Raw genomic sequence first — 24,604 nt, 5'->3', positions numbered from 1 at the left:
GCGATGCCGGCTCCGAGCCCCGCGTGATCCCAACAGCCTCCTAACCGGTTGCCCTCAGCCGCACAAGGCCTGAGCCCACCCCTTTAAAACCTAAACTGGAATTAAAATACAAGCCTAGGGCCACCTGGGTAGCTCCCTCGGTTAAGCATCCAACTTCAGCTCAGGTCATGACCTCACTGTTGGTTTGTGGGTTTGAGCCCTGCATCGGGCTCTGTGCTGATGGCTCAGAGCCTGGAGCTGCTTCAGATTCTGTGTCTCCCCCCTCTCTGCCCCTCCCCCGCTCGCACTGTCTCTCAAAAACAAATAAACGTTAAAAAAATAAAAAAATAGATAAAACCTAAACTGGAATGAAAATACAAACCTAGCGGTGCCTGGGTGGCTCCATCGGTTAAGTGTCCGGCTCTTGACTTCGGCTCAGGTTATGATCTTGCAGTTCATGGGTCCGAGCCCCTGCATTGGGTTCTGTGCTGATGGTGTGGAACCCGCTTGGGATTCTGCCTCTCCTTCTCTCTGCCCCTCACCCACCTGTGCGCACTCTCTAAACTTAAAACCAAAACTTAAAAAAGAAAAAAATAAAACCCAAGCCAGTCATGTCCCACCCCCACTCCGAACCCTCCCCTGGTTTCAGTCCTCTGATAAAAGCATCAACGGGGCCTGGCCAGATGCTCACTTCCCTGCCGCCCAGCCCTCTGCTCCCACCACACCCACCTGGGCAGCCAGCACTCCCCTGCCCCAGGGCCTTTGCAGCCCTGCCTGGAGACCTCTCCGCAGGCATCCTAGGCTTATTCTCCCGCCAGGTCTCTGCTCACACAGTACCTCCGTGAGCCCCCTGGACACTCTAACGTCACAAACTACCCCGTTCTTTCGTTTTCTCCATTGCTGGCTCTGAGTTACCCTTGACGTGCCCTTTCAGCACCACCTTTCTGTGCTCTCGTAACCACCCCCCACCCCGCCCTGGGACAGTGCCCCATGCCCAGCAAGTCTCTGTGGTGCTTAGCGAGTCTTCGTGGATGAAAGAATATGCACTCTAAGACTCGTACGGTGTGCACACATGTCTTAAAGAGCAAGTCCAAAATGACATTAAGGCAGGGACAGAATGAGTGCCTGCTTTCTCTTCTGTTCTCTGCAACGTATTTAAATTTTTTTTTAACGTTTATTCATTTTTTGATGGTGAGAGACTGAGCACGAGCAGGGGAGGGGCAGAGAGAGAGAGAGAGAGAGACACAGAATCCGAAGCAGGCTCCAGGCTCCGAGCTGTCAGCATAGAGCCCGACGCGGGGCTCGAACTCACTGGCTGCGAGATCGTGACCTGAGCTGAAGTCGGACGCTTAGCCGACTGAGCCACCCAGGCGCCCCATGCATGTTTCATTCTTAATGCTCTTGATATGTATTTAAAAAAAAATTTTTTTTAATATTTATTTTTGAGAGAGAGAGACAGAGCACGAGTGGGAGAGGGGCAGAGAGAGAGGGAGACACAGAATCCAAAGCAGGCTCTAGGCTCCGAGCTGTCAGCATAGAGCCCGACGCGGGGCTCAAACTCACAGACTGCGAGATCATGACCTGAGCTGAAGCCGGATGCTCAACCGACTGAGCCACCCAGGCGCCTCCGCCCCCCCCCCCTTTTTTTTTTTAATGTACGGGGGCACCATGAGTTTGAGCCCCGCATTGGGCTCTGTGCTGACAGCTCGGAGACTGGAGCCTGCTTCAGATTCTGTGCCTCCCTCTCTCTCTGCCCCTCCCCTGCTCGTGCTCTGTCTCTCAAAAATAAATGTAAAAAATAAATTTGTTTTTTAATTAACCTAAAAATCAAAAAAGCAGGCTGAGCCCAGCTCCCCCTGTGCTCTTTCCCAAATGTTAGGACCATGTATTTCTCTCTAGGAAAAGGGGTGAAGGCAAATGATAAGAGCTCAGGTGGCGGGGTTGGGGTGCATGAAAGCCTGTGTGTGCGAGCTGCCCAGGGCGGACCCCCAGCTGACACTGTGTAGGCACCGTGGTGTTCCAGAGACCCAGTGACGGTGCAGGGCCACCAGCAGAGGCTGTGGGTCACTGCCCACAAGTTCTGCACCCACCAAAGCCTGCTTCGGCCTCTGCTTCGTTGTCGCAAGGTGGGGACACTAGCACTTACCTGGTAGGGCTGCGGGTCCTTAGTAACTGCTGCTGGAGAAGGTGGTGGGCAGGGTGAGGGCCCCAAAGACACCCGCGTCCTCATCTCAGAGCCTGTGAATACAGCCCCTTGTGCGGCCAAAGGGACTTAGCATTTTAATTAGATTGCCCTGGATTTTCAGACAAGTTTACGGAAAAATTACACCAGATGCTTCCAAGTAACAGGCTTTGCTTCTTCCTCAAAAAGTATTCCAAAGGGGATCACAAATGACACAAACTTTCACCTCTCAGGGAAAAGCTACTTGAAAGATATAAAGAGAAAGGCTAATTTTAAGCCGATCATTTCAAGAGGATTTCCAGTCATGATCTTTCTCGTGTTAAAAATGTCACTGATTAAACTACAAAGAAGATTCAAACATTCTAAGAGCAAGGACTGGAATCAAGTCACTTCTATCTGATCAGGACCCCGAGGGTCGTTAGGACACCCCTCGGCCGGGGAGATGTGGGGTTCGCGGGTGTCCGTTTCCTCTTGCAGGGGCAGAACGTGTCAATTGTGTGGAATGATGAGACTCCCTATTTTTTTTTAAGTTTACTTATTTTGAGAGAGAAAAGAGTGAGTGGGGGAGGGGCAGAGAGAGAGGGAGCGAGAATCCCAAGCAGGCTCCGCAGTGTCAGCACAGAGCCTGACTGGGGGCTTGAACCCATGAACCAGATGGTGACCTGAGCCGAAGTCAGGAGTCAGACGCTTAATGGACTGAGCACCCAGGTGCCCGCAGACTCCGTTTTTAAGGTGCCTCCAGGAGCAGCACCAAAGAACTCAAACTCCACTGCAAGTAGCACGGAGGCTCCAGGCACAGGCAGCACGGGAGAGCCACACACGGTCCTCGGACCGGAGCAGCCACCCGTGAGGGGCACAGGCCAGGAGCACGGCCACATGGCGCTCGGGGTTCTAACAGGCAGGATGAGCCCGAGCCCCGACGGCACCAGCCCGTCAGCAGAGATCCAGAAGCCAGAGGGGATGCCAGCTGAACGGAGTCTCAAGGGTGAAGGGGAGGAGCCAGGCAGAGGGAAGAGGAGGGTGCTGGACCCGACCTAAAGGACAGGAGCAAAAGCGGGAAGGCCAGAGGCTCAGGGATGCTCGTGCGGAATCCAGGGAAGACTCTGCAGGGGAGGTGGCGGAGAGGGAGACTTTCTGCAGGGCGGGGAGGGGGGGCGCCAGTCTCTGCTGAAGGGAAAGGAGCCTGAAAGGGGAAGGAAGGCCAGAGCCCCAGGGAGAGGCAGGTGGGGGCAGGTGGGGGCAGGGGGAAGAGTAAGGCATCCGGTTTACATTTTGCTTTGGATTTTTCATTTAATGATGGGAGAGAGAACTACAGGAGAAGCTTGGCTACCAAGACCTACACAAAGAAGAGGAGAAAGCAGGGTGAGGCAGCAAACCCCCCCCCACCCCGGCATCCCAGGGCTCTCCCTGCTCTCAGCACTTCTGAGCAGCACGCAGATCAAGAACCCCACGAGGGGGGCGCCTGGGGGGTGGGGGCTCAGTCAGTTAAGCCTCCCACTTCGGCTCAGGTCATGATCTCACGGTTTGAGATTCAAGCCCCACGTAGGGCTCTTGCTGGCGGCATGGATTCTCTCCCTCTCTCTGCCCCTCCCCCACTCACTCTCTTCCTCTCAAAATAAACGAATAAACTTGAAAGAGAGAAAACAAACGAACCCCAGGAGAATCAGGAGCTAGAACCCAAGCAGAGTCACGGACTTGGAGCAACTCGGCCGCCTCCACGCCGCCCCCACCCCTCTCCCCCACCCGCCGCCCCAGCAGGGACAGCAGACAGTGCCCTCAGCACCAGCAGATGCCCCACCGAAGGTGTGAGAAGCAGGGGAGGGGTAAAGACCCGTGAACAGCTAAGAGGTAAAGTCCTGACAGGCCGCTTTCACTCCCGAACCACAGAAAACAGCTCACAGTGCTCGGACCGCACTCCGCTCACCGACCTAAGCTTGTTCTCACTCTCACGTTGAGCACTGAATGCGGAGCCCATCTAAATTAGACTGGGCCCTGAAAGCCCACGTGAGAAAAGGGAGCTCTCCTCAGTGTATACAAAGTGACATCCGATTGGGGAACGGGGGGCGTCCCACTAGGATGCTGTGTGGACAAAGGGGTAAAACTTCCCTCCTGCCACCTGAGAGTTCGGTGTCCTTGGCCTGACCATGAGCTGCCCCGAATCTCGAGGGACAGCGCCCCATCTGGCGCTCACGTCCCTCAGGACAGGCAGCTCCCGACTGGGCGGCTGCCACCACTAACTCCCGTTTTATGGAGGAAACAGCGGCACCCCCCTCCCCGCCCCCATTTAGGAAGGTTCTGCTGAATCATAAGTGAAGTTTCAAGATTGCACAAACAGCCAAGTTCTGCTCCCGATGGAGAACAACTACTCATAAAGCTGAGTACAGTGTGGGCATGGCGGGTGTGGAGCACCACAGAGGAAACAAAATAACCCGAGTCTCCCTGGCCCCTCAGGGGACACAGCTGTGGGATGGAGAAGTTTTGTTTTTTGTTTAATTTTTCTTGAGAACAAGCGAGCGAGCGAGCAAGCCAGAGAGGGTCAGAGAGACTGGGAGGGAGAGAGAATCCCAAGTAGGTTCCACACCAGCAATGTGGAGCCCGACTCGGGCTCAAACTCACAAACTGTGAGCTCACGACCTGAGCCAAAACCAAGAGCTGGACGCTTAACCGACTGGGCCACCCAGGTGCCCCTGGGTAATTCTTGCTTCTGAAGTGAATGTTCAACATTATAAATCATAAAATGTTATCAAAACATCACAGATGCACATGGACACTTAGGCCATTTCCCAGATTTAAATCCCAAGCAGCCTATTGGCCAAGAATTTCTCTCCCAGAAATAACGTGGCCCTTTGTTCACCTGGCTTCCAGGGCTAGTTGTCTGGACATGAGACCCTCTGGAACATTAGCTTAAGTTCCCAGAGGTGGGAACTTCTCCCATTTACAAAAAGAAAAGTCTGGGCCACGAAAGTTCCACTTCTAAGGATTTCTTTATCGTTGATAATAGTTACACAATTTCACATTTGAAAACAAAGTTCCTCATGAGGACCGCACAGATCGGTCTGCAGAGAAAGGTACGATTTACACAAAAGCCACAGGAGCCCCATGCGGACATGCGGACGGCTGTCCCGGAGAGGCACGGAGATGGGACAGAGGCTGCAGGCCACTCTCAGGGGTCAGGTCTTCCGAGGACGAGAGCGAGGAGGGCCCAGGTGGCCACCACGCCACAGACCCTGCAAGACAGAGCGCGGGTCAGTGGTGCCGGATGGACGGCCTCGTGTGCGCTGGCAGGTGTGAAAGCCCAGACACGCAGGCCCCCCGCTCCGTTGACCCAGACCGTCCTGTCTTCCCGTCACTTCCCCAGCTCGAGCTTCCGCCGTGAGCACAGAAGGGCTCCGAGACCCACCCGGACCGGTCGTCCTCCTAGCAGTTTACATCAGAGGTTGGCAGGCAGGAAAACATCGCCAAGGGGCCGAACGTCTTCAAGCATGCCGTTTTCTATACATACGACTCCCAACCGGCAAGCCGAAACCCTTACGAAGCAACTCCACCTTTCAGTTACGCGGGCCAAAAAACCCCGATTCAAACTCGACCCCGCTCCAGTCTGCCCAAGACCCCCTTGGGCGCCCCCCTCTGCTGCCATGCAGTCCAAGCCCCAAAAGCCGACAGCACACCCGCCTGGCTCCCCGACTTCCTCCCTGGCCCTCCATGTCCTCTGCAGTCTGCGTCCCACCTCTGCTGAAAACCTCCGACCACCCGCGGCTTTGCCCACGGCCCTCACCGCAGCCCTCCAGCCCGTCCAGCCCACATACCTGTCCCTTCTCTCCTCGTGGCCCCTCTCGAGGGCCTCCGCCCGCTGCCTGGACACGGTCCTCCCCCGCGCTCTGCCTGGCTCATTCCCTCACCTCCCTGGAGACTTTAATGGGGTCCCATCTTCTCCTTTAACCGTCCGCCCCTCTCTGGCCCTCCACTCCCACCTCCTGACGGGCTCTTCTTTTTAACAGACACTTGTCACCTGATCTGTCACCTCCCACTGGAGTGTGAGTTCCACGAGGGCAAGATTGCGCTTTGTTCACTGACGAAGGCCTAGAACCTAGGCCAGCACCCAACACAACGGACGTTTACTAGAGCCCTGTCCAGTCTCACTGACTAACGTTCAGGCCACCATACTCGCCAAGGACCCCCTGACCACACGCTAGCCAGGGAACCGTGCCCCACTCAGCCCCAGCTGGCGCCACGGGCCAGTCCAGAGGGCAGCCTCGGCCCTGGTCACTTACTGTAACAAGCAGTTGATGTCAGGGGAGTGTCTCCAGTACCGATAGAGGGAGATCTGCAGGGTGGGGTGGCCCCGGTACTCCCTCAGGATGCTCCGAGCGCTGCCAAAAGAGGGTCTCAGGTCAGGCGTGCAAGGACCAGCCCTGCGTCTCTGAGCAGGCCGCAGGAGGCCGCAAGGAGACAGGGCGGGCTGCGGGGCGGGAGGGCGGGCTGAGAACCCAGGCACCTACTCCTTGAACTTATTGGTCAAGAGCAGGAACTGGCTCCGCGACAGTCGCCGGACATCGAACTTGCAGAGATTCTGAAACTCACGATACACTTGCTGCTCGCTGACCCCAGGCCACCTCCGGACGCTGAGGAGGAGGATGGGAGGTCGGATACTGGGGTAATCTGGACCAGAAAAGTTCTAGAAGACAGGGAGAAGAAAGGAGGAGATTCTCTGCCATTCCTACTGGCAACCTACCCCAGGGTTTGAAGACCCTGAGAGAGGCTAGGAAGGGCTCTGTCTGGGCTGGGAGGGGAAGGAAGGAACGAGCGCGTCCACGCGGGTTTGCGCAGGAAGACACAGAACAAGCCTAGCGGGGCGGGAGCGCCCCCTTCTGAGAGACCCCCAAACCAGACTGCTCCCCGCACGCGGCTGAGTAGGGGAAGGAGCAAAACAAAAGCTACTCACGATCTTAGGGACCCCGGCTCGGATAAGATTCACCTGGTTCACATAGGGAGCCAGCACATCGAGGTACAGAGGGAAGGACAGCTCAGGCAGGGAGCCAGCTCTACGGGGACAGAGAAAAGCCCGGAGCACTCAGGCATACCAACGGTTACACACAGGTCCTCGGCCACAGCTGAGGGTCCAGGGACAACAGGGGAAGGCCCTTCCTCCCTCCAAGTCCACGTGCTTCCCCTAACAGGCCAATCTCAGAGCTCTCTCCAGGCCCAGGCCAAAGCAGAACTTCCACTTTGGTAAAGATCCCTTGACAAACATTAGCAATGGGCTCAGAGAATTCGTGAGAGGCCGCTGTCCCCAGGTCCACTTTATCATCCCTTGATGGGACCATCACCCTTGATTCCAAAAGGCCGTCCCTCACCCCTCGACCCAACACGCCCTGCCTCTGTCCAGACACCAGCAGACCCCTGAGCACAGGTCTGTGAGAAGACACAGGCCTTGGAGCCAGGCAGGCCCAGCAGCCATAGAACTTCTCTAAATCTAGGAGGGCTTTTAGGTCACGAGGATTCAATCAAATAAAAGGATGTAAGGCACCCAGGTGCCACTTCTGGACGCTAAGGAGGAGGATGGGAGGTCGGACACTGGGGTCATCTGGACCAGAAAAGTTCTAGAAGACAGGGAGAAGAACAGAGGAGATTTTCTGCCATTCGGGCTGTTAGCTGCCTTCACCGTCTGGCACGTGGGTACCTCCTGGGGAGCACGGAGATGCGGTCAGAGCTCAGGGAGGAGCAAGAGGGGGCGGACTATTTAAGTTATAAGCCTCACATCAGTAGCTCACAGAGGATTGCTATGCATAACGTCTATTACCAAAACAGACAAAAAGGCAGTACCAAGGTTAACAGATTAGTCCAAAGTTATTAACTTTCACTGGTCCGCAAAGGTTTCCAAGTCGGCCTCAAGGACCCTGTGTTTCAATTCTGATGAGCTCCTCACCTGGCCCAAATCCTACACAACAAACACGGACACCCAGCTGGTGCTACAGAATGTGTATTTCATGTGTGGTGTCACCGCCTATGAGCGGATGCTGGAAGCATCGAGGATGACGTCGCCACGCATTCCAATTTGGGGTTTTAGAAACACTTCCCTATATGCTCGATTCCCAGTCCCTCCCCTTCTCCCCGGCCTGACTGCAGGGACCCCCAGGAGGGGTCCCTTATCGGCCTGGACACTTAGCCCTCCTACCTCACTGTGACACCGTGATGAAGAACAGGCAGGTAACAAAGCAAGCTTACACCCCGGGAGGCACGGAGGCGGGGGTCAGGAGCCACAGCTGGCCTTACTGCCTCGGCCTCCCGTCATGTGAGTTTTCCCAGTGGGAACACAGGGGCCAGGACCAGCAGGGAAGGCCACCCTGAGGAGGAAGTCTGCTTCCCCGGGCAGGGACTGCGTGTACATAGCGCCCCACACGCTCCCTTTGGGACAGCCGCAGGAACCGGGCGCCTTAGCTCACACCCAGCGAGCCCCGTTCCCGTAACAGGATGGAAGGAACACTCACCCATGTACTCTCCACAGGAGCAAATGTGCCACTTTCAGAAGAACTGGGGACAAAACACTAGAGATATAACAGACGTCCAGCCTCGACCAGCTCCCCTTATCAAAACATGCAAAGCCACGCTTTATTTCTGTGATGTGCAACCCACCTAGAAATGAACGGAGAGCCTCGGGATTGGGGAGGGGGGATCATCCCGAATAAAGCGTGAGCCTCCCCCCACCAAGTGTAACGACAGCAACTCTCACCTGAGCCACAGAGGAAAGCATCATACGCAGCCTCGTGGGGGTACTTGGTCTCAGCTGAAGCCGTGTTCCAGAAGCGGGAGAGAATCGGGCAGCCGTCAGAACGCAGCCTGGACAAGGAACCTCCTCTCCGCCCAGCTCCACACCCGTGCTGGCCGCACACGCACCACCACCAACCATCGCTCCTCGAGAGAGGGGTGTGCCCTTCTTCCCACCCGCACCCATCTTCACCCTGGGTCCCCCACGGCAGCAGGAAGCCGAGGCAGAAAGCCACCCAGCAGGCTAATCACGTGTCAAAGGGGAGCAGACACCCCCCAGGAGGTCGTGAAGCCTTCCAGAAGGACTCCTTTTCAGGGTAGGGGGGTCACGTGGAGCACAGACAGGAAAATGATGGAGCACCCACGTAACCCTCCCACACACCTGCCCGTGGGGAGACCAGGCCATAGTGCCGCCACCCCAATAGTCAGCCACCTATGGGGTGGCCCCAGCTCACGGGAACATACCGTATTTTTCGCACTTGCTTGCGTGAATAATCACTGGCCCGGAATTTTTGGTAGGATTCAAGTCACTAGTACAGAAGAAAAACAGCGTAAAGCATAGTCACAGAGGGGCCCCTGGGTGGCTCAGTCGGTTAAGCGTCCAACTTCGACTGAGGTCATGATCTCACAGCTCGTGGGTTTGAGCCCTGCGTCGGGCTCTGTGCAGACAGCTTAGAGCCTGCTTCAGATTGTGTCTCTCTCACTCTCAAAAATACACGTTAAAAAATAAATTAAAAAAAGAAAAAGCAGTCACTGAAAATAAGCCCTTCTTGGTATCTCCTCACCGTCTTATGCTAATATAACTAAAAGCGTCCCCAGGACTGGGGTGCCTTTTTGAAAGAAACAAAAAGGCACAGGTCCAGGAACAGGCGGATGAGGTCTCAGTAAGCAGGCAGCAGCACAGGTGAAGACGGCGAGAGAGGCTGCTACTAGGTCACTAGAGTACTGGCCACACGCTTAGCCTGAGTGAGGAACCTGGATAAAGTTGACACTGGCTCTGCCCAGGGAGCACGCACCTGGTGACCCAAAGGACACATACAGAGCTGGCCCTGCAGCGCCTGAGGCACTAACAGTGCACTGGAGGGTACAGAGGCCGCGGGCAGGAGGGACGGAAGGCTTCCTGAAGGAGGAAGCACTCCAGCAGTCCTGAACCACAGGAACTCGCTTGGCTGAAGCGATGGGGAGGCGTCTGGCGTCTCGCGCACAATGAAGGCGCAAAGGCAGTGAGGGAAAGGGAGCAAGGCCTGACCTGTGTGTGTGTGTGTGTGTGTGTGTGTGTGTGTGTGTGTGTGTGTGGCTGGAGCCCCAGAGGGAAAGGCAGGGGCCAGGGAAAGAGCTCAGCTGTTGGCAGCGGGGGCAGGGGGAGGTGCTTGAGGAGCATCAGAAAGGCAGAGGAGAAACACAGGCCAGTCAAGTTCACGTTTTAAAAGATCACTTGGGGGGCACCTGGGTGGCTCAGTTGGTTGAGCGTCCAACTTCGGCTCAGGTCGTGATCTCACGGTCTGTGAGTTCGAGCCCCGCGTCGGGCTCTGTGCTGACAGCTCAGAGCCCTGAGCCTCCTTCCGATTCTGTGTCTCCCTCTCTCTCTCTGCACCGCCCCCCCATGCTGTGTCTGTCAAAAATAAACATTAAAAAAAAATTTTTTTTAAAAGAGCACTTGAGCAGCAGTGGGAAACAAGGTAGGACAGGCCATGAGGCACCCATGGGGCTACCACCATCCTGGAATGAAAAATACTCGGGGCACCTGGATGGCTCAGTCAGTTAAGCAGCTGACTTCAGCTCAGGTCATGATCTCAGTTTGTGAGTTCAACCCTGCATTGGGCTCTGTGCTGACAGCTCAGAGCCTGGAGCCTGCTTCAGATTCTGTGTCTCCCTCTCTCTCTGCCCCTCTTCTGCTTGTGCTCTGTCTCGGTCTCTCAAAAATAAACGTTAAAAAAATTAAAAAAAAAAAAAAAGGAAAATAAAGATTGGGGCAGTGATCCTGGGGATGCAGAGAAGGGCAGACTTGACTACAGACATTCAGGGCGGAAGACAGACAGAACTCGCCTGACCAGCAGACGTGGCTGGCTCGGCCCGTGCAGGTCTCGGCTGTGGCACGGGTGCCCCCACTCAACGAGAAGACCCTCCCTCCGCTTTCCGCCACAGCTTCTGAGAACTGGGTCTGTGCCCAGTGTCTCGGAACTGGTCTCCTCATCTGTTGAAGGAGAGTGGCTGCTCGGTTTAGGACCGTCAGCAGCATGGCCAGTGGCGAACATGTCACAGCCGCGGGCCCAGCGCAAGGCACAGGTCTCGGTCCTTTCTCACCAATGAGCACAGTAAGTCCCATGGCGGCCTGTGCGTCACCTGGAGTCATTTTCTCGGGTCACAGGCCGTGAAACTCAGGCCCAGAGAGATTAAGTAGTTTTCTCAAGGTTGCTCGCAAGCCACTGGGTGGCAAAGCTGGGGTTCAAACCCGAGGTCTAGATTCAGAGCCCGTTAGTGACGGGCAAAACTCTGGCGCGCACACCAGCCCTGAGCACGGCACCAGGTGCCAGAAGGACGTAGAGGAAGCTGCTCCAGCACAGAAGTGGGTCTGGGGGACAGAGAACAACGCCAGGTTAGACGTGCTTGCGGCCACGTGGGGTAGGAACATCAGGCAGACAGGCGGCTCGCCGGGGGGTCCTGGATGTCTGAACGGCAGTCACGGCGGTGGTAGCTGAAGCTAGTGGGGTGGATTCGGTCACCCAGGGACACAGCAGTGAGCAAGAAGGAGGCCGAGGAGCGACCCTGGGAGCGAGGGGAGGGGCGGAAGAACAAGAGCCCACGGGAGTGAGTTAAGAACGAAAACCCTCCACAACTCCACGAGAGGCTACCGTCAACGGTGCAGGAAGAGAGGGGCCCGGGGTGCCAGGAACGCACCCATGAGTCAGCCCATCGGCCGAGACCACGGAGGAGTTTGCACTGGGCAAGCTCACAAGAGCAAGTTCTGTGAAGGAAGAAAACCCGGCCTCGGTGGGCCGAGGCGAAGTAGAGGCCCCTGAAGATAAGTCGCAAAGATAAGAACAAAGACCATGTTGCGAGAAGAGAGTCAAGTGGGGAGCTGTCGTTTCTGGGTCGGGCTGATGACGAGGGAAAGGAGAGGGCCAGGAGGAGGGCCCCGAGAGGGAGGCCATCCAACCAGCGGAGGGACAACGGGACTAGAGGCTGGGCAGGTGGGCGGAGGGCAGCCCTTCCCTGCCTGGACCCTGCACACAGTAGGCGCTCACATGTGCTGACTAGCAGGAGATACTGCCACAAAGAGGACAACACTGCAGAGGTCTGGAGGGGAGGGGACCCTTCCTGCATTTGGGCCCCATTTCTTCCGGGAAATGGGGCCGAGGAAGGCCATCGGAGGAAGGAGACATGAGGCATGAGGACCCAGAGGAGACCATCACGTGCTGAGCCGCAGGGCACCCCTGCGGGCTGTCACAGGACAATCACCGACAAGGCGTCCTTCCAGAACGGTCCCACCTCCAGCTGCCATTGCCCAGGTCTGCTGCTTCCCCCCCCCACCTCCCCCCAGGACGGAAAGGCACAGCACCCCCACCCTGGCGCCTTCCAGGCACCGCGTCCCCACCAGCAGGCCCCCAGACCACAGCGGATCAGGGCTGTGAGGGGAAGTGGGAGACGCCGCTCCTGCAGGAAGGTCAGGGGCCATTCACTCAAGTGTTCGGGGCGTGCCCACCCGCACCACGGCAGGCCGGGGACAAACATCAGGGCACTGAAGGAAAGAAGCCTGTTGTGCTAGAGCTTTTCACTCCAATCAGAAAGACATCAAAAGAAGTTAAACCCTGGCCACAGGGACCACCATATACTTCAGTAGCTGTAGACATTTTACCTGCTTCCTGCCCCTCTAGGCAGGGTTTATCAACCTCAGCACAGGAATGTCAGGGGCTGGAGAATTCTTTGCCATTGGGGGCTGTCCTGTGCATCCTGTCTACTCGCCAGACACGACAGCCCTCCCCACCCCCCAACAACCAAAAGAGTGTGTCCTGGGGAATAAAATCCCCCCACGCCCCATCAAGAACCCCCTGCTCTACGAGCAGCTCCCTCCCCCCGCAAAAAAACAGCCTCCTTACCTGTTTAGGACTTCATAAACTTCTGAGAGATTTGAAACCCTTGGGAAATTCAGTTCCTAGAATTATGGAACAAATCAGAATAAAACTTGTGCTTTTCTTATCCGCTTGGGGATTACCAATGGCCACTGAAGGATCCTGGAAAATAATTCCTATAAACTCCTCTTTCTATTCAAAGATCAGGGTCTTTATCCCTTGATTAGGGCCCTAGCAGCATCCTTGGGTTTTCTAGAAGGTACCCAATAACCTAGGCTAGAAAAACTGCAATAACTCCTACCACCTTCCTACAAAGGCCATGTGTCTAAGGGGTTCTGTAAACATATGCCTCCAAGGCACCAGACCATGGCCAAGGACACACATGTGGACACCAGGTGCTCTAAGAACCAGAGAGCCTTGGGCAATGCCAGGTCACCCCGAGCTCCTCTCCGCTTGTGTGGCAAGAACACGTGGGTTCCCTCTGATCAGCCCACACCCTTCCTGCTTCACCCTTGGACTCTCACATGGAGATGCACAGCATCACAGACCCGCGGAAGAGCTGGAAACTGGGGAGGGACAAATGATAAACACGGCTCTAAGCAAAGGGGTACCAAGTAACCCAATGCCTTTTTTGTAGCTCCCTTACTGAATAGTTAGGTGGCCAGCTTCGGGCTTGTAAATGCTGATCTGATTCCCCTCTCTCTGTTCCTCAGTTTAAGTTCTAAGAAGCATTCAAGCCAGTTGGGTGCCTCCCTTCTCCATGTGCAATTCATACCCTAACTGTGCAACAGAAGTCACCTGGGAGCTTTAGAAACACCACTGCACCCCCAGCCCCCTAAACCATAGGAAGCTGGTGGTGGGGTCCAGATGGCAGGATTTAGCTTCCCAGGGGATGGTATCGTGCCCAGGGTTGAAACCCATGACCTTAAGGCTCAGCAGAGATCGTTAAGAGCCCCACCCTGTTGAGCAGGCCGCAGATACTTATCATGCACGTATCAAGCTCTAGAACAAACTGCTCCGTGTGGTGCTTTAGATCGGACAAGCTACATACAACTCAGTCAAAACATGGGAACTTGGATGAGGGAAGGAAAAAACTTACAAGCTAAGACGATAACCCAACGTGAAAATACAAAGGAAGTTGTTACTGGTTTTGAGGAACAATTTTTAAAAAAGAGACGGAGTGAGGGCACATGGGTGGCTCAGCCAGTTAAGTGTCCGACTTCAGCTCGGGTCATGATTCAAGCCCCATGTCGGGCTCTCTGCTGACAGTGCTGAGCCTACTTGGGATTCTCTCTCCCCCTCCCTCCCTCCCTCCCTCTCTGTTCCTCCCCTGCTTGCACTCTCAGGAGCTCAGGCTCTCGGTAAACAAACTTTAACAAACTGGGACAAAGCAATCCCGTTCCTTACCTTCCAGATGTCCTTTGTCACGTTCTTGGTGTCAATGAGAACAGGAAATAGGTTGTGGATATTCAGCTTAAATTGATCATAGCTTTCTGAAGCAAAACACCAGATAGAAGGGAGTTTGTAGATAAAAATGGGAAGGAAGATTCTCCAACCTAGCTTGTCACCAACGCTAATTCACAAACAAGGCAAGCAAAACAGAACAAAATGGGAATTAAAAACATCCTTTCTCCTAGTCATTAAGGATTTTAAATCTCAAACCAACCTGCCATCACCTTTTGTGGTGGTGAAAGCCAGACGGTTTTCCAATAAACTCAGGATATTGGCTATTGTCAACACTAGTTAACGTAGTTGTGGTGTGAGCCAACGCACACAGGGAGAAAGAAGTGCTATTGAAAAGCGGGTATGAAATGGTCTGTAAGAGACTGTTTAGAGGAAATCCAAGAAAAAAAAAAAAATCAACTAAAAATTCTAAGTGCCCTGATTTTAAAAAAAAAAAAAAAAAAGCTATTAAGCTATTAATTGGTATGTTTATCAAAGGACTACCTGTATGGAGTTTAAAGAGATTTATGGCAAAACAAACCAAAGCAAACCCCACTCTCCTCTGCCCGCTCCCCAGGCAAGCGCTTTCCATGTTCTTTCTCCGGGCGTTTGTTCCCAGATCTGCGAAGGCGCTGTGCTGCGGGTTTCCCCAGTTTTACGCATCCACCTGTCGACTGCCCGCTGGGTGAGAGGACAGCCTGTCTCATCCCTGGCTCTGCCCCCTGCTCCCCTCTCTACCCCCAACCCCCCCTCATGTCCCTAACACCCCTCCCCACCCTTCCTGCTCTCACAGGGGCCAGGCCGTGGTCCCCAACCTCTCCTTTCTTACCCAGCTTTTGTTCTCCCAGCAGTTTTGTTGTGTTAGTTTTTCTGGCCAGTGCACATTAATTTTACCCCTACTTCTCCCCCGATTCTCTCCATATGCTCAAACTGAGGGGTTTTATCATTTCTGGGGAAGTCTTAAAACCCTCCCACCCTTTTAATCTGGACAATGTACACTATTTCATTTAATCCCCCAATACTAGGATATCGCCATTATTACCACCCCCTTCTTACAGGCAAGGAAACCGAAAAAGCACCTTGCCGGAGCTAACACATGTGAGGAGGGTTGGAGGAGGACAGAAGCAGGGCTCTCGAGTCCAAGCCTTTAACGGCTGCAGGACACTATCGTACATCCAATGAGGGCACCAGTCAGGCAAAGTGTGGCACAGCCATAAGACAAGGCCACACAGCCACTGAAATGACGTTAGGTTAACGGCATAAATGCTTTGGGTAAGTGGGGGGGAAAGCCAAATGCAAAATCACGAAGCGCGATCAAATTTGTGATAAGTCCCGGGGGGGGGGGGGGGCGGGGGAATCAAAGTATTAGGATTATAGCAGAGACGGAAGGCAGCTTCCTCTCTCCTCACATTTCTGATCCCACAAGGTCTCACGCAATGGTACACGACAGCTGCCATCAAGGCAGGGACGGGATCAAGCCGGATGGAAGTCTTTCTGCCGGAAAGTCACCTGGCTTGCACTGGGGGAAAATGGGAACAGGCACAGATCCGCCAGACCCCCGGAAGCCCGCGGGTCCCGGGGAGGGGTACGTGGAGGGGCTACCCTGGGGCAGGACTGGGGCCCAAACCCCGTCTGGACGTGAAGGGAAGACCGGGAGGGGGTGGCGGGCACGCCCGTACCTGGGAGCGGCCGGAAGAACTTCTCGTGCAGATGCAGTAGGTCTGTCATCATGTTGTGGCCCACCAAGGGCTGCTTGGAGGGATGGACAGGCGGCAGAAAGGAGGGTTAAAACCAGACATCCCGGGTCCACACTCTCCCACAGGGGGGGCGGCTTCAGAACCCTGAGATCCCACCACACAATATCCCCCCTCACCACCCCCTCCCATGAGAAGTGGCCCCTATGTGCAGATGCCAGAAAGAGGAAGAGCAGGGCTTGGAGGGATGTGGGGCAGGGTCCACGCCGGGGGCTAAACTGAAGCAATTCCCCCCAAGCAGTTCCGGGTCAGCTAGTCATGACGTGGGGGACGGGAACCTTAGTGTTTTATGCAGACCCTCTGTCCCCACTTAACCCGTCGCGATTTGGGGAAAGAAGGCTAGATCCAGAAAGCGGGTTATCAACAAGAACGGACCGCTTCTATCTCAAGGCATCTCATTTTTGTTGGCAGCCGCAGCGCATTACCATGGTCAGAAATACGAGACACGGCTGGAGGCCAAGAAGAGAGATTTTTCCCTACCTTCTGGGCTTTCACCAGCATCTGGAAAAACACAGAGAAACCCCTCGCAGAGAGAAGAATCTTCTCCTTCCAACAGCTCTCTCGATCGCAGGAGGTGTTCTCAAGGTACCAGCGATGCTGTTTGCTCACTTTTTTCACTATTATCTGAGACAAAAGTAGAGACGAGTCCTCTGAATCCCGGGTTCCTGGGAACGTAGCCATAATCTCACAAAAGGAGAGCAGGGGGAAGACGAGAGAGAGCCTTTCTCAGAGGCCGAGGGAGAAACAGAGCCGCTGAGGCTGCCCACCCCCAGGCGGGAACTCACCCCCTGGTCTCTCAGGACCGTCCAGATGTTGGGGAGGGCCTGCCTCAGCACCAGCTGGATCTCAAAGGCCTGGAAGCCTGCGGCAAGGAGACACAAGGCTCGCGTGGAACCGCCACAGACGGCGGTTCACCTACCCCTCGAGAGGAGGAAGGGAAGTGGAGAGCTACATGGAGCAAGCGGAGCGCTTCGGCGTGCCGCGGCCAGAAGCCCACAGGACGGGACGACACGGCATCCACATCCTGAAGCTGATGTCCCGGCCACTCTGAAACTGAGGACCCCAAAGGGTCTCTGTGTGGGGGTTACAGCTATTGACGGCCACCACGTTAGCACACTACGCTGAAGGTCATAAAGTTCTCTTTCAAAACGATAAACACAGAGGCCCTTGGGTGGCTTAGTCTGTTGACTGTCTGACTTCGGCTCAGGTCACGATCTCGTGGTTCGCGTCGGGCTCTGTGCTGACGGCACAGAGTCTGCTTTGGATTCTGTCTCCCTCTAACTGCCCCTCCCCTGCTCTCGCTCTCTCAAAAATAAGTTGTTGTCTTTTTTTTTTTAATTAAAAAAACCGAACAGGTATGGGGTGCCTGGGTGGCTCAGTCGGTTGAGAGTCCAACTTCGGCTCAGGTCATGATCTTGTGGTTTGTGAGTTCGAGCCCCGCGTGGGGCTCTGTGCTGATGGCTCAGAGCCTGGATGCTGCTTCAGATTCTGTGTCTCCTTCTCTCTCTGCCCCTCCCCTGCTTGTGCTGTCTCTCAAAAATAAATAAGCAAATGTAAAAACAAAACCAAACCGAACAAAACAGATCAGAATGCCTCCAGCTTCTGAGTTGAGGTCGGAGCTTGATCTCACCCCAAGGACAACGTGCCTGCTGAGCTGATGCCCAGGATCCACAAGACAGAGGGGGTACGTTTCCCCCGACCCCCACACCTGCCAGTGACTGGCCCCAACACTCCCAGGCTCGGGGAGAGCCTCCTGCCTACCGGCAATACCAGGGAGAGTCATCCAGTCGCCCTCCTCCGCCAGGTCCAGCCACCGTGTCACCTCATCAATCACCACCTTGATCTGGTCTTTATCCAGAGAACTGAAAGCGGGCACACAGAAATGGGAGGTTGGAGAAAACCACGGGAACCACAGAACCTCAAGACAGTGTGAACGTGACCAGGGGGTTGGAGGGTGCCAGCTTTAACACGGTGATCTGGGCAACAGAATGGACCCCAAAGGGACTATTTTCTGAGCCTTGCTCTGCAACAGAAAGCCAGACGCTTGGCCTATGCTCTCCCATACATTCGCAGGGGCACGCCCCATCCTTTCTGCCTCACTGGGACGCATGCAGGAAGAGGCCTTGGGAGCAAGCCAACGCTGAGCACTACCATCAGGCCTGTCTGCTTAATTCAGCCTTTGGGGTAATAAAGCACCATCTGGTGACATAAGGAAAAGACAGGAACTTTGGTAAGCACATCTTCTCCCATGTTAGGGACACAAGAACATGATGTTATTTTGAGATGAGGAAAGACTCTTCTCCAACATTTGAAAATAACAGAAGGTTAAAAATTCAAATAGTTTTCCTCTCACAAAAAGACACATTTTTATTGAAAATCCATGAATGAGGATTTCAGGGGGGAAGAAAAAAGCCCAAAACTTCTGGGGGCGCCTGGCTGCCTCAGTCAGTGGAACATGCAACTCTTGATATTGAGGCTGTGGTTTCGAGGTCCAGCTTGGGTGTAGGGCTTAACAAAAACAAACAAACAAAACCCCCCACCTCCAATAGTACGTAGTTATCTGGACCTAATAATCAGCCAGAATATTCCAGAGCTAAAACTGGTCTAATTTAAGCCCCCTCCCAATAAAGGCAAGACTCTAAAGCTCAAATTGCTGAAGTGACTGGTTGAGCTCCATACAACTGACTGCAGGGCCTGTCTGGGGCCCAGGTGACCACGCGATGCTGTCACTGCATCACTCCTGGCCCAGCTCTACGGCATTACGGGGTTTCCAGTAGGACAACTGGCCCTGGGGCCAAAGAAGAGAGGCAGAGACGCCACCCTCGGGAGCACTCAGATTCAAGAACATGAGGCAGTAGGTCCAGGCGGAGGCCTATGACCAGCATGGTCAAGGTTACCCGGGATTTACCCCTGAAACCTCCCCAGGATCACACGGAAAGCCAGCACAACGCGTCACAGGGAGTCCCGCAGAGCCCCTCCCCGCTGTGGCACTGGAATGGAGTTCCTGCTTCTCCACTGGAGTACTGAGTCAAGAGTCGGTTCTTCCCCACTTCCCTTCACTTTTGAACATAAAAATCATACTTGATGCAGCAAGAGGGCTCTCATCGCAGCGGAAGGAACGGAACCACCGTCACTCTGAGCTGTCCTGCTTGGCTGATTGCATACTGCCGAAGCCACCCCGGTTAAAGGTGACGCCGCGAGGGCACTGTGCTCTCGAGCCAGCACACCTACCCACAGGATACGTGAAAAAACACCAGAAACAGAAACCCACGAAGCACCTGGAGAAACAGGCTTTACCTGCGAACTTTCCAGTTCCCAGTCAGGATGTTGTGTTTGATTTTCTTCTCCTGTTCTTCATTCATATATGGGATCCCGTTTTTGAGAAACTAGACAGGATGAGAACAAGCAGACTAGTGGAGGCATCCTCTGTGCAGCAGGAGCAGATGAAAAAGAAGCCCTCCTTGTCCAGTCTCACGTGCACAGGAAATGAGACGCAGCCCGGCTGGACCAAAGAACCTTTAAAACCTTCCTATCTCTGGGGTGCCTGGGTGGCTCAGTCGGTTAAGCATCTGACTCTTGACTTCGGTTCAGGTCATGATCTCATGGTTCATAGGGTCGAGCCCTGTGTCAGGCTCTGTGCTAACAGTGTGGACTCTGCTTGGGATTTTCTCTCTCCCTCTCTCTCTGTCCCTCTCCCACTTGTGCTCTTATTATAAATAAATAAAGCTTTAAAAAAAAAAAAAACAACAAAAAAAAAAACCTTCCCCTTCCCCACTCTGCTGCCATACCTTGTTGTAGTCAAAGCCATACTGATTCAGAAACTGGACACTGGAAGCCTGGAAAGAGAACTCCGAATCCAAAACCCCAAACGTCGTGGGGAAGAGAAAGAAGTTACACGAATGGGCTACATACCTATAAAAAAATAAACATTAAAAAAAAAAAAAAGCCAAAGACATTTTTTTCAGTTCTAGCCCACAGAGCAGGGTTCTAAGCGAATTACTTCTTTCACTTGAGAAGTACCTAAACGTTGGCCACTTCTAGTACTGCTGACTGCGCTGGGGCCAAAGGAAAAAGGCAAAGATCCTGCCCTCGGGGAAGGGTCCACCCCCATCCTGAGTCCACCGTTCAGCACGCTTTCTGCCTGCTGGTGTCCAGGAGTCACATCACCCTCATTAGACGTACCCTGAAGGCTCACAGAAACAGGGAGAGGGGCACCGACGTGCCAGGAAAGACCCCCGGAAAAGATGCTGCCCCAAGAGAGACTTGAAGCAGCCAGAACCTGCAGGGGACAGGAGGCCGGAAGGGCACAGAAGGGGAGAACATGGAACATCCAGGGCCAAAGTGGTTCAGAGCCTGGGGCAGAAGACGGAGGGGAGCAGGTGGAGAAGATTAGTGGGCAAGAGCCAGATGTTTTGCAAAAGGTCTTCATACATACTTGTTTGACTCTCCTTCAATACTGGAAAACACAGACAATCCTACAAGAAGAACAGAGGAAGTGAATACCCAAGCAAAGCTATCAAAAGTTAGCTGCAGAAAGGAAACACTGCAAACGTACTTTGCACCTAAAGATACTTTGTATGCCTTAGAATAAGACAATCTCTTTTTTTAAATTTTTTTTTTTTCAACGTTTATTTATTTTTGGGACAGAGAGAGACAGAGCATGAACGGGGGAGGGGCAGAGAGAGAGGGAGACACAGAATCGGAAACAGGCTCCAGGCTCTGAGCCATCAGTCCAGAGCCCGACGCGGGGCTCGAACTCCCGGACCGTGAGATCGTGACCTGGCTGAAGTCGGACGCTTAACCGACTGCGCCACCCAGGCGCCCCTAAGACAATCTCTTAAAAAAAAAAAAAAAAAAAAAAAGATTAGAAACAGGAGAGCTCTCAAACTGTAATTCACACCGAAATTACTAAACTATAATTGTGAATGGTTCTTCAAATACAGAAAACTGACATTTTTCTAGTTTTAAAACTAACCGGAGGAAATGCTAAAGAACAGAGATTTATACAGTGAAGGACTTTAAAATGTCTGCATGGCTAAGAAGACCCTATGGTGAAATGAAGACTTCAAAGTAGGGGAAGACAACAGAAATACCTACATGCTGTTTCATATACTTTTCAAAGAGGTCTTACCATTAAGAAAAAAACTGCAACAGAAAAATAGCAAAGGACAAGGAGAGAGAACACACACACATGCTCAGCATAGAAAAAGCAAAGGTAAATCTGTTTCAAGACCTTTTTTTGTAAATAAAACTTCATTGAAACATACCATGCTCATTTACATATTATCTTTGGCTACCTTCCAGCAACAGAAAGGTAGCTGTAACAGAGAACATATGAACGATCTGCAAAACCTAAAAATGTATCGCCTACCCCTTTACAAAAAAGGTTAACCCATTTAAAATGTAGATCAGGGGTGCCTGGGTGGCTCAGTCGGTTGAGCACCCGACTTCAGCTCAGGTCATGATCTCGCAGTTCGTGAGTTCGAGCCCCGCATTGGGCTCTGTGCTGACAGCTCGGAGCCTGGAACCTGTTTCGGATTCTGTGTCTCCCTCTCTCTCTGCCCCTTCCCCGTTCATGCTCTGTGTCTCTCAAAAATGAATAAACGTTAAAAAAATTTTTTTTTTAATGTAGATCAGAACAATTAGATTTTTCCTCTACCAGGTGGGCAAAAAAGTAAAGACTGATCTTACCCAGCATGAGTGAGGAAACCAGGCACGTTCAGTGCTTTAGTAGAAGTCAGTGTAAATTCTGTGGATGGCTGGTAGGAGAGGGATCGTTTGGCCCCCCCAAGTTCATACTTTCACGCACATACTAATTCCACAACTCCACTGCTGGTAGTATACCAAACACATCCATAAACACCAGGACAGTTAACACAACTTGTTTAATTACACACAAAAGGTAAAAAGGCATCATAAGGAGACTGAGTCAATCCCTACATTCACAGCTAGAACACTACGTGACTGTTAAAAAATGAATGGGAATCTGTTTATGCCGATATAGAAAGATGTCTAAGCCCCATTAGTGAAAAAGTCTGCAGAGCGAGACACTTTATAACAGGATCTTGTTCTTGCAGGTTTTAAGCAAAAACCACGCGCATTTTTTCTTGAGAGAGGATACAGATTCTTTAATTTACTTAGGCATGGGAACAGTGCAGCTAATTCAGTTTCTGCTTGTTCCCAAATGTCGGGCCCCACAGGCACAACACGGCCAAAACTGAAGCCAGCATCTCTGAAGGGAGTCAAAGCTGTTTTACCAGCAGGAAACCCAAAGGCGATAACAAACCCCTCCTTCAGTAACTCTAGCAAACAGCTGAAGAAGAAACTCACCAATCTGACAGATTGTGAATTGCTGAACACTCTGACGGGTCTTGAGATACCACTCCGAGGGCAGGTCGAACAGGCTGCGGAAAAACAGACATCTCATCCCACAGGGAAGGAAATGGTGTGAAGGCACCCTAGACTCCACTTTGGATCAGCATCTCTCAACCACAAGCAGCATTTTCCCTTGTTACAACTATTACGTACTCCCAGTGCTCAGTGGACAAAGACCACCCCCCCACACACACAAAGTGCTGTCCTGCCCCCCCCCCCCCCATGCCAACAAGGTGTCTGCAGAGAAAGAATAAGTGGCCAGAACACCAGTCGGAAGGGCACAGGTGAGCCCCTCCCTAGCTCAGCTGTAAGGCAGCTTTGGCTTTACCTGATCTGCTGGGGCCGGGACTGGTTAGAACGAAGGCCCGTGAACTCTATGTCCAGACCTGCGGGGGAGGCAAAAAACAAAAAAAAGACGAGAGTCCGCAGACGCAGACCATTGCCACGGCTCTTCATGTTGTAAGTGTTGCAGGTGAACGAGCGTACTCGGCTCAGGAGGCCAGGTGGGGTCAAGAAGACAGAAAGCCAAAGCAAGGACAAGCCAGGCCACTCATCCCATCCGCTCGGCTCTACCTGGACCACAGTGGGGCCAAGGCGTAATCGCTGCCTAACGTCCCACCGCCCAGGCCCCAGAAGGAATGTCCCCGTCCGTCGGAAGGGCCCTCTTTGCGCCTCCCGCGGCCTGCCGAGCGTCCCGGCTGGGCCTCACCTCTCTGCCCCTGTCCCACCCGCGCCACACCCTGTGCAGGCTCCCGCGGGCCAGAGGGATGCGGCGACAGGGCCCGGAATCCCCGCCCTTACCCACGAAGTCCGCGCCCAGGACGAGCTCCTGCAGCAGAGGGAGGCTCTGCTCGAACTCGTCGGCGCCCACGTCCATGGCCACGCAGCTCCGCCGAGGGCGCCCGGTGCGGCCACGTGCAGCCACGCGCTTCCGCCGCGCCGGCCGCCTTAAAGGGCTCGCACGGGAAGCGGGCGGCCCGGGAGCCTGCGATTGGCCATGCCGCCACCTGCCCGCCCACAGGTGTCCGCCCTTACACCTCGGCCGCGGGCGGGGCTCGCTTAGACCCCGCCTTCCAGCCAAAGCCCGTTTCCCTTGCTCCGCGCCGCAATCTCTGCAGTGACTTTAAGGTGCGGTTTACCGAGACCTAGGGTATTAGGACGGGTGGTGGGAGAAAATGGTGCCTGAAGAAGGGTGAAAAGGGGCCAGTAGACAGCACCTGGAGGAACCGCGGTAGGTAGGTCAGGACGGCAGCTGTGGCAGGGTGGAGGGACCACCTCTCGTCCGCTTTGAGATCAGCACTTGTTCGCACTTCGCCCGTATTGAGCTGCCCGGTCCCCTCCCCCAACACCCCTTCTTTTTCTTCACTTTGTCTGCATCATCCTTTATAATACCATCTATCAAACTCTCCGCAAAAAGCCTCAATAATTGCCCATCGAACTGCAGAGGTGATCTGGGACAATCCTTGCGGGGGGAAAAAAAAACATCCACCTATTCCTTGCTGGGGGGGAACCCAGGTACAGTGTCACTTCCAGGTGAACTCTATTTTTGTCTCTGTCAATTTCCGAAGCCACTAGTCCATCGGTCTTTACGTCTTCCCTTGAAGGCCTCTCAGAACCAATCATACTTTTAAAAAATGTTGGTGCATACTTAGCTTTTTTCAGGAATCTATCAAATATTCAGATTGGAAATAGTAGTGTTATTTCACTTATGTATGTATAATTGGGATACACATTTAAAAACTGGGAGGAAATGCTCCAGAAGCTACCCTAACTGCTTACATGTTCTTCCTCTTCACATCTGTTCTTAAATAGCCAGAAGTAGTTAACCTCTTTTGATTTAACCCACTCTTGTGAGAGAGCTGCCGTGACTCCCACCCGGCACAGCTTCACCACCCATCCAACAAACTCACTTAATGGCATATGATACACACCACCCCTGCTCCTTTCCACCGCTGCTTCAGTTGCCCACTGTGCTTTCTTCTTTCAAATCTGCTTCTGCATGTTAGGGTTCAGGAGCCCAACTGAGGTTAGGATTT

The 24,604-nt window shown here is 53.6% G+C and overlaps 1 protein-coding gene across 3 annotated transcripts; it reads right to left on the bottom strand.

The window, feature by feature from the left end:
- Nucleotides 1-5,134: 5,134 nt before the first annotated feature.
- Nucleotides 5,135-23,445, bottom strand: PNLDC1 (PARN like ribonuclease domain containing exonuclease 1). Of its 3 annotated transcripts, none has more exons than XM_047859496.1 (19): nucleotides 23,370-23,445; nucleotides 22,897-22,954; nucleotides 22,524-22,597; nucleotides 20,629-20,668; nucleotides 19,982-20,105; nucleotides 19,491-19,579; nucleotides 17,955-18,055; nucleotides 16,979-17,055; nucleotides 16,674-16,817; nucleotides 16,119-16,191; nucleotides 14,404-14,489; nucleotides 13,024-13,079; nucleotides 9,392-9,456; nucleotides 8,892-8,945; nucleotides 8,650-8,692; nucleotides 7,104-7,203; nucleotides 6,661-6,836; nucleotides 6,433-6,531; nucleotides 5,135-5,388 (listed from the first exon to the last, which is right to left on the bottom strand). In XM_047859496.1, exons 1-19 carry the CDS (start codon nucleotides 23,443-23,445, stop codon nucleotides 5,325-5,327), a joined length of 1,599 nt encoding a protein of 532 aa, XP_047715452.1. In that variant the 3' UTR covers nucleotides 5,135-5,324. The 3 variants fall into 3 exon arrangements, with proteins under 3 accessions (XP_047715452.1, XP_047715455.1, XP_047715453.1); XM_047859499.1 differs by having other exon boundaries at nucleotides 7,137-7,203; XM_047859497.1 differs by having other exon boundaries at nucleotides 16,119-16,188.
- Between the last annotated feature and the right edge of the window lie 1,159 nt (nucleotides 23,446-24,604).

The sequence above is a fragment of the Prionailurus viverrinus genome, chromosome B2 (assembly GCF_022837055.1).
Source record: "Prionailurus viverrinus isolate Anna chromosome B2, UM_Priviv_1.0, whole genome shotgun sequence".
Classification (NCBI taxonomy): Eukaryota; Metazoa; Chordata; class Mammalia; order Carnivora; family Felidae; genus Prionailurus; species Prionailurus viverrinus.
Note: the sequence above shows the minus strand (reverse complement) of the source record. Positions and strands in the feature narration are given on the sequence as shown.

Excerpts from the sequence above, each read along its gene's own strand:
- PNLDC1 (XM_047859496.1), bottom strand. The coding sequence starts at position 23,445 with ATGGACGTGGGCGCCGACGAGTTCGAGCAGAGCCTCCCTCTGCTGCAG. Across the intron at positions 22,955-23,369 it reads CCTGGGCGCGGACTTCGTGG|GTCTGGACATAGAGTTCACG; the intron begins GTAAGGGCGGGG and ends CCTCCCCCGCAG. Across the intron at positions 7,204-8,649 it reads CTCCTGTGGAGAGTACATGG|AGCTGGCTCCCTGCCTGAGC; the intron begins GTGAGTGTTCCT and ends CTGTCCCCGTAG.